General features: G+C 38.6%; 1 protein-coding gene across 1 annotated transcript in view; it reads right to left on the bottom strand.

The window, feature by feature from the left end:
* Nucleotides 1–16028, bottom strand: part of LOC139760912 (saccharopine dehydrogenase-like oxidoreductase) — a 36365-nt gene that overhangs the window by 9473 nt on the left and 10864 nt on the right. The window contains 6 exon segments of the mRNA XM_071684686.1: nt 348–582; nt 5397–5533; nt 6711–6754; nt 8798–8927; nt 9187–9267; nt 13274–13380. Of these exon segments, the coding sequence (XP_071540787.1) occupies nt 348–582; nt 5397–5533; nt 6711–6754; nt 8798–8927; nt 9187–9267; nt 13274–13380 (734 nt within the window).

The following is a 16028-nucleotide window of genomic DNA, read 5'->3' on the forward strand; positions in this document are numbered from 1 at the left end:
CTGTTATAGTGGCAAACCATAAAAAAGGAGAAAAGTAAAAACTAGGATACAGTAAGAGTAATATCCAAATATAAGTAAAATTCAATAGTAATATGAGTGATATCAAAATACAGACGAAAGTTAATAGCAAAACATAGAGGGAAAAGCAATCTTCGGGGGATAATGCAAAGCTGACCACAAACGGGCTGTAACATGAATAAGAACAAAAACTTGCTAATTCTTCCATGGATAATTTAAGCCAAATCAACCTAACATCTGGACAATTCTACTCTCTCTAAAGAATAATTGTGCACTTACCAAAACATGCAACACAAATGGCACTGAAATACATAACAAATTTATTTTACCTTTAGCAGTAGATTCCTTGTCCATGAGAAAAAGCATATCAGAGCAAAGTAAGCCAATCCCAATACCATTCCAACACCTTGGAAGATATTGCGAACACCCAGAAACCCTTGAAACTGGATGGGACGCTGGTTCAACACATCATGTCGGTATCTCTGTGTTCGGTATACAACTGGCTCATCTGTAGGCAAAGGTACACCCCACAGTCCTAGTTTCTCATTCTTGTGAAGAAACCCTCTGAAATGCAATTGGCATGCTGTAACATCAATAAAAAAAAATCAAAGTCCTCATTAAAACAAATATCAAAAGTATTATGTGCCAAGTTTATCCTGATAGGTATTCAGAGATGATATCTGATGTATTGCTGACTAAGACTTTGGAGCATTCTGGAACACAAAAAAGACTGGAAAGTCTGTGGAAGCCTTGTAGATTCTGACTTAGGAGCATTTTGGCACACAAAAAGACTAGCAGGTCTTGAGCAATGTGGCACACAAAAAGACTGGCAGGTCTGTAGTAGTATTCTGACACAATAAGACTGGCAAGTCTGTCGAAGCCTTGTCTGATCCAGTACACAAACACACACTGAGGATGAGGTGAACTTCTCATGTACAATTTTATATATTACCTTGCAGGATACAATATAAATGCTAATTCATACGTGTAGGGAAGGAGATGCACTTGTATCACTGTATTCTTCACACCAAAACATTTCTGAACATATGGTAATACAGTTGATCACAGGTACAAACAAAGTGATACCAATAAATAGCTATCATGTGTAATGCACTGAAACCACAGCTCCCTATCCACAACCAGGCCCACAGACCTTTCTATGGTTTACACCAGATGTTCACATGCCCTGGTTGAGTCCACTGACAGCACGTCAACCCCAGAATACCACAATGTTTCCATTCACTATCTCATGCATGCCTTTCACACTCCTGACAGCATGTCAACCCCAGAATACCACAATGTTTCCATTCACTCTATCTCATGCATGCCTTTCACACTCCTGCATGTTCAGGCCCTGATCACTCAAAAGCTCTTTCACTCCATCCCTCCATCTTTAATCCATTCTCCTTGTTCCCTCCACTTCTGAAACAAATAGTCTCTTCGTCAATCTTTCCTCATACATCCTTTCCATATGTCCAAACCATTTTACCACACCCTCTTAACCATGCTCTTTTTATTACCACACACTTCTCTTATCCCCTCATCAAACCACCTCCCACCACACTTTGTCCCAAAACACTTCACTTCTAACACATTTACCCTCCTGCGTACAACCCTATCAACAGCCCATGCCCCCCATTCATGACACTGTTGGGACTACCATTCCTCACCTCCAGTTTTTACTTTTTCAAAACAGGGAACAGAGAAGGGGGCCAAGTGAGGATTTTCTCTCTAAGGCTCAATCCTCTGTTCTTAACACTATCTTGCTAATGTGGGAAATGGCGAATAAGTATGGGAAAAAAAATATATATATTATCTCGGAAAGCATAAATGGGTATGTCTGAAGGAATAGTAGTTCCAACATTGTTATATGGTTGCAAGGCATGGGTTATAGATAGGGTTGTGTGGAGGAGGGTGGATGTGTTGGAAATGAGATGTTTGAGGATAATATGTGGTGTGAGGTGGTTTGATCGAGTAAGTAATGAATGGGTAAGAGAGATGTATGGTAATAAAAAGAGTGTGGTTGAGAGAGCAGAAGAGGGTGTATTGAAATGGACTGGTCACATGGAGAGAATGAGTGAGGAAAGATTGACAAAGAGGATATATATGTGTGAGAGGTGGAGGGAACAAGAAGTGGGGGACCAAATTGGAGGTGGAAGGATGGAGTGAAAAAGATTTTGAGCAATCGGGGCCTGAACATAAAGGAAGGTGAAAGGCGTGCAAGGAATAGAGTGAACTGGAACGATGTGGTATACTGGCGTCGACGTGCTGTCAATGGATTGAACCAGGGCATGTGAAGTGTCTGGGGTAAACCATGGAAAGTTTTGTGTGGCCTGGATGTGGCAAGGGAGCTGTGGTTTCGGTGCATTACACTACAGCTAGAGTCTAAGTGTGGACGAATGTGGCCTTTGTTTTCTTTTCTTAGCACTACCTCGCGTGCACGCGGGAGGAGGAGGGTGTCATCTCGTGTGGCGACGTGGCAGCAGGAATGGATGAAGGCAGCACGTATGAATATGTGCATGTGCATATATGTATGTGTCTGTGTATGTATATATATATATGTATACATTGAAATGTATAGGTATGTACATGTGCGGGTGTGGACGTGTATGTATATACATGTGTATGTGGGTGGGTTGGGCCATTCTTTTGTCTGTTTCCTTGCGCTACCTTGCTAACGTGGGAGACAGAGGGAAATGGCAAATGGTTTGAAAAAAAATATATATATATATATATATATATTTTTTTTTTTTTTTTTTTTTTTTTATACTTTGTCGCTGTCTCCCGCGTTTGCGAGGTAGCGCAAGGAAACAGACGAAAGAAATGGCCCAACCCCCCCCCCCATACACATGTACATACACACGTCCACACACGCAAATATACATACCTACACAGCTTTCCATGGTTTACCCCAGACGCTTCACATGCCTTGCTTCAATCCACTGACAGCACGTCAACCCCTGTATACCACATGACTCCAATTCACTCTATTTCTTGCCCTCCTTTCACCCTCCTGCATGTTCAGGCCCCGATCACACAAAATCTTTTTCACTCCATCTTTCCACCTCCAATTTGGTCTCCCTCTTCTCCTCGTTCCCACCACCTCCGACACATATATCCTCTTGGTCAATCTCTCCTCACTCATTCTCTCCATGTGCCCAAACCATTTCAAAACACCCTCTTCTGCTCTCTCAACCACGCTCTTTTTATTTCCACACATCTCTCTTACCCTTACGTTACTTACTCAATCAAACCACCTCACACCACACATTGTCCTCAAACATCTCATTTCCAGCACATCCATCCTCCTGCGCACATCTCTATCCATAGCCCACGCCTCGCAACCATACAACATTGTTGGAACCACTATTCCCTCAAACATACCCATTTTTGCTTTCCGAGATAGTGTTCTCGACTTCCACACATTTTTCAAGGCTCCCAAAATTTTCGCCCCCTCCCCCACCCTATGATCCACTTCCGCTTCCATGGTTCCATCCGCTGACAGATCCACTCCCAGATATCTAAAACACTTCACTTCCTCCAGTTTTTCTCCATTCAAACTCACCTCCCAATTGACTTGACCCTCACCCCTACTGTACCTAATAACCTTGCTCTTATTCACATTTACTCTCAACTTTCTTCTTCCACACACTTTACCAAACTCAGTCACCAGCTTCTGCAGTTTCTCACATGAATCAGCCACCAGCGCTGTATCATCAGCGAACAACAACTGACTCACTTCCCAAGCTCTCTCATCCCCAACAGACTTCATACTTGCCCCTCTTTCCAGGACTCTTGCATTTACCTCCCTTACAACCCCATCCATAAACAAATTAAACAACCATGGAGACATCACACACCCCTGCCGCAAACCTACATTCACTGAGAACCAATCACTTTCCTCTCTTCCTACACGTACACATGCCTTACATCCTCGATAAAAACTTTTCACTGCTTCTAACAACTTGCCTCCCACACCATATATTGGAAGGTATTAAGAATACATATATATATATATATATATTTATTCATTATTCATTATATTTAATTGCCGTCTCCCACGTCAGCGAGGCAGTGCAAGGAAACAGACGAGGAATGGCACAACCCACCCACATACACATATATATACATAAATGCCCATACACACATACTATACATTTCAATGTATACATACATATACATGTATACATACATGTACATGTATATGTATACATGTACATGTATACATACATGTACATGTATATATATACACATACATATACATGTACATATTCATACTTGCTGCCTTCGTCCATTCCCGTCACCACCCCACCACACATGAAATAGTATCCCACCCCTTACCTGTGAGGTAGGGCCAGAAAAAGACAAAAAAGGCCACATTCGTTCACACTGTCATGTGTAATGCACTGAAACCACAGCTCCTTTTCCAAATCCAGGCCCCACAGACCTTTCCAGCAAATATATGTACATGTCTATATGTGTATATGTCTGTTTATGTATATGTATGTATACACTGAAATGTATATGCATGTATATGTGCGTATATGGGTGTATATTTATATAATGTGTATATGAGTGGTTGGGCCATTGTTCGTCTCTTTCCTTGCATTACTTCTGAAGCAGGAAACAGCAATTAAGTATAACAATAAAAAAAATATATATATATAAATAAACATTTCATACAAGGTAGCATCAAGAGTAGATGACAGAGCCTTAGCAGGAAAAGTCCTCACTTGGTTCCTTGCTGTTATTTCTTCTGGAAAGAATTAAAGGAAGGGAGATTTCAAGCCATCCACTCCTGACCCCTATAAGTCGCCTTCTATAACAAGCGGGGAATACATCAGCAGTATTCTTTCTCTCCTTTCCTAAGCAACAAGATATGCAATTCATTAACCAGCCCAAAGGGGAAAAAGGACAGCTGTATTGACTAAAGACTGACTGCCGTGACCAGCATTCAAACTTATGCAGGCTTGACCCCCAAACAGCCCAAGAATGCATCACTGCCAGCAACGCTAACTCCTCCAGCACAGAGGATAATATTTACTCCCATCATCTTACGATATTTTCTAGTCTTAAAATTTCCCATCTTTTCCCTATCCTATAAAATTTTTCCATGTTCAATACTCCTACACTACAGCCTGAGGCAACCTTAAAATGCCATACAAGTTGCTCAGGAATGCAAAACACTTTTCTGTTCTCAATCTTTTCATAACCTCCCCATTTATCAGAATGCAAAACACTTTTCTATTCTCAATCTTTTCATAACTTCCTCATTTATCTAAAATGACACTTTTTCTACAATCCAATTTATATAGTTTATCTTTTTCAGGGAAAAATCAATACATTCAATCTCATTATAATGAAATTCATTCACTTACTTCCTTGAAATCTTGTGCCTTGGTTTTGGGAGAGGTTTGGAAAACAGCTCCTGTCGGATCTGTCTAATTTCATCCTGATGTGCAATGGATATGGCAGCTGATTCCAAAGTACCTGTGTGAATTGGTGCCCTTCCACCCTATAAGGCACAAAAGATTTTCAGTTAACTCAAATACAACACCATACAAGAAAATCAATAATGAATATGAATAACATGTCTTTTTCTTTGTGTTTCAATCTAATGTACAGAGTTATAATAAGCCTCATTCAAACGGACCAATGGGGGGTCCATTAGAAGCCAAATTCCTTTACATCCTAAATTTTTCCAAATAAGGTGTTCAGGAAATAAGACTACTCTGAATCAAAAAGTAATAGCTCTAGGGTCACCTGGAGTCAGAACAGGGCCTTTACTGGGGTGCAAATTACTCTCCTGAAGCTCATGATTCTCAATATTTTTTAACCTTCCCCACAATGATGAGGTGTGTCTTGAACCTCTTTGCACATCTAACACTGAAAGAATTCTTACCTAACATGAATTAATGCAAAACAAAAGGCCTTCATACCATAAACAAACACTGCAATTGCATAAAAACACTGAACAAACATACATTTACTATCTTAGACTGGTAGGAAGTGACCATGCTATATCTTGTTTCAACTTGAAATTTCTGCTTACATTATCTTTGTAGATATAAATGTACGAAAAATAGGAAAGCACCACTAAGCTATTATCAATCCACTAAGCTATTGTCAATCAAAGTAAAACTATGCGTATATGTGCAGAAGGAAGTGTATGATAGTTATAAAAATGCACATAGGTGATGTGGCAACAGGTTGTCCAATGTTCTCCTGACTCCCAGCATCCATTACAGAGGTCAGAAACTTGTAGACTATTTCATTAAACTCAAACTTCATTTAATGGGTCCTTAACTTAGTAATGACTAGCAAGACCACATCTGCATTGTAACTGACTTTTAAATAAATTTCCATAACGATTAGGTCTGAAGGATCCCTTAAGAACCAAATTCCATTACACTAAGTCTGTTGGAATGGAGGTTTACTGTAACACAGTATTTACATACCATCTTTAACTCCATGGATGAAGTGAGTTCAGACATGCACCTTTCATGAGAATCAATATTAAAGAAATGTGATTCCCAACCCTGCATACTAACAAAAGGCAAGGACACCAAACTTCTTATGATAGATTGCTAACTTACTACATTCCAAAAACACATTTTCAAAATGCAGACCTGATAGACACAACTTTGAAAACTGCAAAATCCATAACTTTATGAAACTGAAAAGATTCTTACCTTATTGCTGACAGTCACAAACATTTCAGCTGAATTAAGTTCTCCTGTAAAAAAAAAAAAAATCACATCAGACAAATGAAGCACATAAAAGAGCATTGTGTTTATTCATTCAAGCAATACCAAAGAAATGCTTGGCTGGATGTCCCTTTTCTTTACCCATGCATATTATATGTTGATATTTGTTTCCAAGAGTTTACATGTGAAAGACAGACAACAGGAGGCCTGATTGGCCCATGACTGGGTTGTCTAGTAAAAAAAAAAAGTTTAACTTGACAAGAAAATGTAATTCCACTCAGCAATTTTTTAAGCTGTCCCCGTCAACACTGTCGTTTATACAGTTTATTTCTGGTGTTTTTCTCAGAGTATACCTGAATTTATAAAATAATTGTCTAAAATCTTTTCAATGTATCTAAATTCTTAGCATTCACTATGTCTGATGGGAAATCATTCCAGTGCTCAACACACCTATAAGAAGATAAACTTTTTCCCACATCCATACTACATCTTTTAAGTTGAGTTTTACTCCACCTGTCCTAGAAACAATACTTTCTTGTATTTCAAAAATATGTTCATGATTTACTTTATCATACTTGTTCAGAATTTTGAAGAACTGGATTAAGTCGCCACAAGGTCTACATTTTCTATGGAATAAGAGTTCCAATCATTTTAGCCTCTCTTCGTATGCCAGATTTCTAAGGGGTGGGATCAATTTTGTTGCATGTCTGTACTTGCTCTAATGTTTCCTCATCTTTTTAATAGTTTGAGGGCCAAAACTGGACTGCATATAAAAGGTGTGGCCTTATTGAAGAATTATAAAGTGTGAGAATTGTTTCTGATGTCTTGTGATCTATGTTCCTGGTTATGAAACCTAAGATTTGGTTGCCTTTTTCACATACTGCTAGACACTGGAGAGAATGGGTGAGGAGAGGTTGACAAAGAAGTGCATGAGAAGTGGAGGGGAGAAGGGAAGACTGAAATGGAGACAGAAGGATGGATTACATCAAATCCTAAGTTCTTGGAGCCTAAACATTCAGATGGGTGAAAGGCAGGACAGAGTGGTTTGGTGCAATATAGTATATTGGAGGCGAAATGAGTCAGTGGACTAAACTAGGGCCTATGTCCTCTCATCAACCCCTGACTTTACTCCCAAGATTTTCCCATACCACTCTTCCCCTTTACCCTTGAGCTTTGTTTCACTTGGAGCCAGAACATCCAGGTTTCTTTCCTCTGACATACTATAAAGGAAATGAAAAGGCCAAATAAAATAAATAAATTCTCAATCAAAAACCTCTAAGGATCTTATGAACTTGTAAATATCATATGCAAAGAGGGAGACAGCACTAGTAAATCTCACTGGGTGAGATAAACACGTCAAACTAATTAATGGAGGAAAAGGATGATGAGGAGTGTGTTCACTTACTTTTTCCACAATCAAAACTATTTGCCTGGTAATTCCCCTAAAGAACCTACAGTCACATATGTGCTCCATGTCATGCATGACAGAACATGTAATCACTAGGGGTGGAAGAGAATATGATGATCTAACTATGAAGTTCAGAGAGCTTAGCACCACAGCCCGTTTTCTCCTTGCAGATTGGCATCCAAATTACAACTTTAATAGGTCACTAGAATTCTCTATAATACTGTGCTCTTATATGAAACTATTGCACAATTTCCCTAATATCATACTCTTCAGTTAAACTAATGTAGAGTATCTGTGAACAAGCTTACAAGATGCTGCAACTGTTGATGAAACTTCTAAAGTGTTTAGGTTCCACGTTTATATTGGCTTCATACAACATACCAGAGTACTTTTAAAGTCATTCAAGGTTTAACCTAATGCTGAGGACAGAAACTCCAAACACTGTTCTGAATGTAATCGTAAGGCACAGGATAAGGACACAGTGAAAAAAAATTATATAAAAATACGAGTTTACATAAATATATATCATTAGGCTACAAGTATGAAGTTTACATAAATATATGTCATGTGCTATATACTAAGATGGATATAGAATACTCGACATATGAAGAACAACCGAACACTGCTTTCTATCACACAGGTGAAACATCATTAACAATCCTACCTTTAAAATTTTGTATCATATGAATAAGGCCCATTTCTGCTGGAATGGAGTCATAACCACAAGCACCAACAACATGAACTCCAGCCTCTTCTGCTGCACTGCTGTATTTCAGCTGCATACCTTCCAAAAACTACAACATGAAATCTTTAAGAGTTTAAAAACATAATCAGAACACAAAACAGAAAATAACAAAGAAAAGTACGTATCAAACAAAAGTAAAACAAAACTGATGTGAAAACTATTCTGTTTACAAGAATCTTAACAGCTAATTTTTTCAAAACACAGAAGGCTTAGTCTTTGACATGAATCACAATACAAAAAAAATATGATAAGAAAGTAGAGCCTAAAATATTGAAAAGAAATGACATTCATTTTTCCTTTAGTATTACCTGTGGCTCCCCAGAAATGTCAACATGACTTGCCCCATTCTCCACACAGGCACGCACCACTGGTTCACCGTATAGTTGATACTGTAGAGTAAAAAGAAATTGGTACGAAGGTTTTAGGAATATGTTCAAGCAAATGAGAATTCTACAACAATTACAGTTATAACTAAAAAAGTGATGTCTTCATGTGAAATATAAAAATAAGCCAAACTATATAGAAGAAATAATATGAAAATTACAATTATGATATTCAGAAACAAGAAAAACTCATGAACAGCTAGCCTCTATACTCCATGTCTATTGACTTAAGTTGAAGCTGCATAAGATGTGCTACATGCTACAGCATAAAACACTTAAACTATATGAATGCAAATGTGAATAACGCTATACCTGTGTTTCCAAGAAGAAACTGTTTATATTAAAAATATTTGACTCACAAAACTGAAATACAACTGCATTTATACTGCATGCGACACAGTACATCAGACAGCTAATTTGCGAACAAAGTTTGGACAGTTGCTTTTTTTTATATTGGTCAATCTTTCCTCACTCATCCTCTCCATGTGCCCAAACCACTTCAAAACACCCTCTTCTGCTCTCTCAACCACGCTCTTTTTATTTCCACACATCTCTCTTACCCTTACGTTACTCACTCGATCAAACCACCTCACACCACACATTGTCCTCAAACATCTCATTTCCAGCACATCCATCCTCCTGCGCACAACTCTATCCATAGCCCACGCCTCGCAACCATACAACATTGTTGGAACCACTATTCCTTCAAACATACCCATTTTTGCTTTCCGAGATAATGTTCTCAACTTCCACACATTCTTCAAGGCCCCCAGGATTTTCGCCCCCTCCCCCACCCTATGATCCACTTCCGCTTCCATGGTTCCATCCGCTGCCAGATCCACTCCCAGATATCTAAAACACTTCACTTCCTCCAGTTTTTCTCCATTCAAACTCATCTCCCAATTGACTTGACCCTCAACCCTACTGTACCTAATAACCTTACTCTTATTCACATTTACTCTTAACTTTCTTCTTCCACACATATATCTACACTTAATTAGGGAAAACCTTCAAAAATTCAAACCACTTACTACAACTGGTTCCTGATACTTTAAATACTATCTGACTATTTAGTAACACAACACATATCATGTGACCTGTTCAGCAAATGACAAAAATGGGAGGTAAACCAAGCATAGCCAAATCAAGTGATGAAAAACAATGAGGAATTAGCTACACTGTAAAAAGAGGGTAAGGACAGACCTTGTAATCTGCAGTCTATTTCACTTTTTAGGTGAAATTTGCCTCAATGTCCCTAATCATAAATAAAGCCTTGGTGGAACATTTCTTTTTGCCTCACCCCACATGTAGACTCCTGACATTCTGTCCACAAATATACAATCTCTCCTTACACACATAACACTTGACAACACTTAACTCATTCTTCGTGACTCAAAATTTTTTCCGTATGAGTGCTATGCGCTAGTCCTGCCTTCTGGCAAAATGGTAGGATCACACACCTCTCTTACCCTATTATTACTTACTCGATCAAACCACCTCACACCACATATTGTCCTCAAACATCTCATTTTCAACACATCCACCCTCCTGCGCACAACTCTATCCATAGCCCACGCCTCGCAACCATATAACATTGTTGGAACCACTATTCCTTCAAACATACCCATTTTTGCTTTCAGAGATAATGTTCTCGACTTACACACATTCTTCAACGTTCCCAGAACTTTCGCCCCCTCCCCCACCCTATGATTCACTTCCACTTCCATGGTTCCATCCGCTGCCAAATCCACTCCCAGATATCTAAAACATCTAAAACACCAGGGAGGTGAATGCAAGAGTTTTGGAAAGAGGGGCAAGTATGCAGTCTGTGGTGGATGAGAGCTTGGGAAGTGAGTCAGTTATTGTTCGCTGATGATACAGCGCTGGTGGCTGATTCGTGTGACAAACTGCAGAAGCTGGTGACTGAGTTTGGTAAAGTGTGTGAAAGAAGAAAGCTGAGAGTAAATGTGAATAAGAGCAAGGTTGTTAGGTACAGTAGGGTTGAGGGTCAAGTCAACTGAGAGGTAAGTTTGAATAGAGAAAAACAGGAGGAAATGAAGTGTTTTAATCTGGGAGTGGATCTGGCAGCAGATGGAACCATGGAAGCGGAAGAGAATCATAGGGTGGGGGAGGGGGCGAAAGTTCTGGGAACGTTGAAGGCTGTGTGGAAGTCAAGAACATTATCTCGGAAAGCAAAAATGGGTATGTTTGAAGGAATAGTGGTTCCAACAATGTTATATGGTTGCGAGGCGTGGGCTATGGATAGAGTTGTGCGCAGGAGGGTGGATGTGTTGAAAATGAGATGTTTGAGGACAATATGTGGTGTGAGGCGGTTTGATCGAGTAAGTAATAATAGGGTAAGAGAGATGTGTGGTAATAAAAAGAGTGTGGTTGAGAGAGCAAAAGAGGGTGTTTTGAAATGGTTTGGGCACATGGAGAGAATGAGTGAGGAAAGATTGACCAAGAGGATATATGTGTCAGAGGTGGAGGGAACGAGGAGAAGTGGGAGACCAAATTGGAGGTGGAAAGATGGAGTGAAAAAGATTTTGTGTGATCGGGGCCTGAACATGCAGGAGGGTGAAAGGCATGCAAGGAATAGAGTGAATTGGAACGATGTGGTATAACGGGGTCAACGTGCTGTCAATGGATTGAACCAGGGCATGTGAAGCGTCTAGGGTAATTGACTTGACCCTCAACCCTACTGTACCTAATAACCTTGCCCTTATTCACATTTATTCTCAACTTTCTTTTTTCACACACTTTACCAAACTCAGTCACCAGCTTCTGCAGTTTCTCACATGAATCAGCCACCAGCGCTGTATCATCAGCGAACAACAACTGACTCACTTCCCAAGCTCTCTTATCCACAACAGACTGCATACTTGCTCTTCGTCTGTTTCCTGGCACTACCTCACCAATGCGGGAAATGGCGATCAAGTATAATAATAAAAAAATCATAATGTATATACCACATTCAGCTTATTACAACCCTTTCCTAACCATCTCAAAATAAATTTTCTTGCACCACTAACTCAGATCCTCCTTCTTGTGTCTACCCATTCACTATACTTTTATTTCTGCTTAGAATGAAACCATAATAAACATGTCTTGAAAAACTTCCTCCATCTTTTATCTGCATATGACGATATAAACATCACTCAGGAAATAGTATCACTTTTTTTTTCAGTCGTTATTTTCCTTAATTTAACTTCTTTGCAGCAATCTAATGCAATCCTTTTTAAATGAGCCAGGTACTAAGCTTTATCCTAAGTTCTCATATCCATGGGCTTTATTAATCTTGCCACCTTTGTCAATTCCTTCTTACAGATCTTGATATGACTAAGTTTCATCCCAGTTCTTCATACACACACGTTTCATCAATCTTGCCACTTTTTTAAATTCTTTGAAGTAGATTTTAATACTTCCTTTTACAGTTGCTAAAATTAACTGTAATACTGAATTCTCTTTTTAAAGGTTTTCTGAAGTAACTCATTCCACAATGCTATTTCTTTATTTTCAGCTCTTTTCTGAAGTCACAATATTCTTTTGCAGCACCCATACCTCTGAACTTCTACCAAATTGCACAGGCTCTTCTACCAAGAAATCATTCACTCATAGTAGATATTCATACCCCTTACTTATTACCTGATCTCTTAACTTTTCATTTTTCTGTTTGTCTACAACTAATTTCCGATATCTACCCTTGCACGTAAATGATAATCTCAATCTACTGAAATTTGATTAAATCATGGCCTAACATATCTCTTTTCTTCACTAACATTGTCCAAGAGGGCTTTATACCTAAATTCACAAAAAAATCCCTAAAAATAGTATTTTCCACACAAATCACAATTCCAATGAGTTCTCACATTATGTGCTTTTTTATCAACACCTGACTTTACTTAATACTACAGCACTGCCACTTTCACACATCTTTACATTTTGCTCTCTCATGTTATTCTTTTCACCCTATTTACTGACATGAAAAGATGGCAAGTGGATATATCCTTACTGGTCCAACACAGTTGATAACAACAGAGGACTGAGCAGCCATCTTATTCAGGGATTCTTGATCTGACACGTCTGCTAAAATAATTCCAACATCCTCCAAGTTGAAACCTGTATGAAAGTAAATCATGTATATACTTTAGGCTCTTTTCTGAGATGACAGACGAATTCTTGATGGTTAACAACATGTAACATGGAAAGTATGAGTAAAGAAAAAAAAGTGAGGAATGCAAACAGAGATGAAGGTTAGCAAATTGGTTTAAGACTGTAAATAAGCAGTCAAAAGTTAAGGATGACAGTTACTATCAGGTTGTCCATGAACTTGTTTAAAATGTCTATGGGAAAAGGTAAAAACTTCCTCTTCTGATAACAATACTAGTGACACACACTAAGATCTTATTGGTGACAATCACATTATAGCCCAACACAGTGTTCTGACACACAGTGTTCTCAAAAGCCAAATCATCTATTACAAACTTTTTTCCAATCAGGTAATCTACCTTTTCTATTTGCTAAAAGTTCTATAATCAGTTTCTTTCCATATCTAAATTCATACTTGAGTACATGGTGAATCAAGACTAAACCTTTATTCAAACATATCCTTCATTTACATTCCACACAGGTAGTAATACCTACCCTCAAGTGAAAGTAAAATCACCAAGCAGAATGATATAGTAAGTATAGTATGCACACATTGTTCTTGATATTTCAAAAATTAGTGGTGACAGACAGTAACCACAATATCTACAGTTTGAATGTATCTTCCTGTTTTACAAGAAGATATCATAAATGACTGCAGCATACACTGCAATAAAGTACCACTCGTGCTGAGATACAGAATGAAACTGAGGAGGTATAACTGTGCTATAAAGAAAGGGTAGCACAAAACAGGCACCAATTCACTTTATGATAGCTAATAAGAACAAATAAGATCATCCATGTCTAGATGCTGCTTCATTATAAAATGAAACAAAGGTTTAAAGAACTTGTAAATTCCTTTTTCATTTGCAATTCTCAAGTAAGATTAATCATATCCCTATTTGTATAACTTTCTTAGCATTAAAGTCCTTCATGCAAAACATCATTGCACTTGGCTAAGTAGGATTTCATAGGAGTTCCCTATAAATCTTTTAGGTAAACCTGTGTACCCTCTTGACAGGGTCATACTTCCTCCCAGTTACTTCTTTAAAATGGAAGATTGCATGGATTCCGATCCTTCCAAACCATGAACAACTGGGTCTTCCAAGGATAGGAGCTTATTAAACCCCAACAATGCAAATGAACTAACTGGTTTCTCCATATCTAATAATGCTGTGAAAAAATACCGAAAGGCCAAGTAACCGCATGCTCTATATAAACCTGCCAATTATATAAGCAAGTGGCCCTGAAATTAAGAAGATTCTTAAATACATTCCCTACACAATGAAATTGTTCACTTGAACAATATTTGATCTTACATGTCAACATCTTGTTCCATGGAAAATGGGTCTGCAACTTTTCAACTGGTTTGTAAGGCTTAACTATACTAATCTTATGCAGCTCTTTGAAATTCCTAATTGCCCACCCCTTCTACTTTAAGTGAGGAAATATCAGGAACTAAAGAACAACTGCCTCATACACATCCACTCTCCAGCTGTCTTGCATAATGTATTAAAACTAGAGCCAAGCCCCCACAGATTACTCCATTTCACACAAGGCCTTACATGCAACTAGGGCGAGTCTGGAAAATTTAAATTTTGCAAAAATGCAAATCAAAGTTTGTAATAAGTAAATGCATTGTGCAAGTCCTTTGCCAACCACTGGGATTACGTTCCTGGAAGACCCTGTGTTTGGTCAAACCTTGGTATGCATGCAAGGTACAGATCCTGTAGAAAATGAAAGGTTAGGGGTAGAGACCCTTGAGATACATACTTCCAGTCCCATAATCAAAACTTCAGGGTTAGAAGTAAGCATGGTTTACTTCCAAAAAACATGATTTCCCTGTGACATCAAAAATAAATGAGGTACTACTCAGCAAAGCAATAATAAAATAGCAATTTACCATCACTAATGCCACACTTCCATATTCCAAAAAAAAGCAGTCAGTGAGCTATTTCACATAAAAGGGTACCTTGATGTTTGCCCTAGCAACATCACTTGGTTGTGACACTCCTCCTACCTCTCCCTATAAATGCTGGTCTGCCAAGCTGGACCACGAACAGTCCACAGCCACATGATACTCACCTAATGCTGGGATTCTGTGGAAATCCATGGATAACCAAAACTTGATACCATGGTTGGTAAAATGATATCCATTATTTTAAGCACATATACTCAAAACCAAGGCAGATACGTGATCTTCACCTGTAAAAACCCACTCATTAATGGCTGCACTGTCATCAAAGCTCTCTTGGAGTGCAATGAGTTCAGCTAAAGATGCTAAAAGTGCAAGATAGACTCACAATGGTGAAAGCAACTTGTTGCTTGGTCTTCCAACTGATATAAAAAACTAAGTGAAGTTCTCTGATTCCATGCCAGTCAGCTAACCTTTCTCCTCTCCCATCAGAACATTTGGAGCGATTAAGGAGATCTGAATTGAACACAGATGCAAGGATATCAAACCAAATTACAGTATCAGACATAAGGCACGTTGGTTTGAGATAAAGGGTTATTGTACAATTCCTATTAACAAGAAATTGTTGAAGCAAATGCCATATTGCTGAAGCCCAGTGAATGCTGCCATATGCTAGCAAATGTTGCTTACCAGAGCAATAACCCAC

The sequence above is a fragment of the Panulirus ornatus genome, chromosome 38, assembly GCF_036320965.1.
Source record: "Panulirus ornatus isolate Po-2019 chromosome 38, ASM3632096v1, whole genome shotgun sequence".
NCBI classification, from domain to species: domain Eukaryota; kingdom Metazoa; phylum Arthropoda; class Malacostraca; order Decapoda; family Palinuridae; genus Panulirus; species Panulirus ornatus.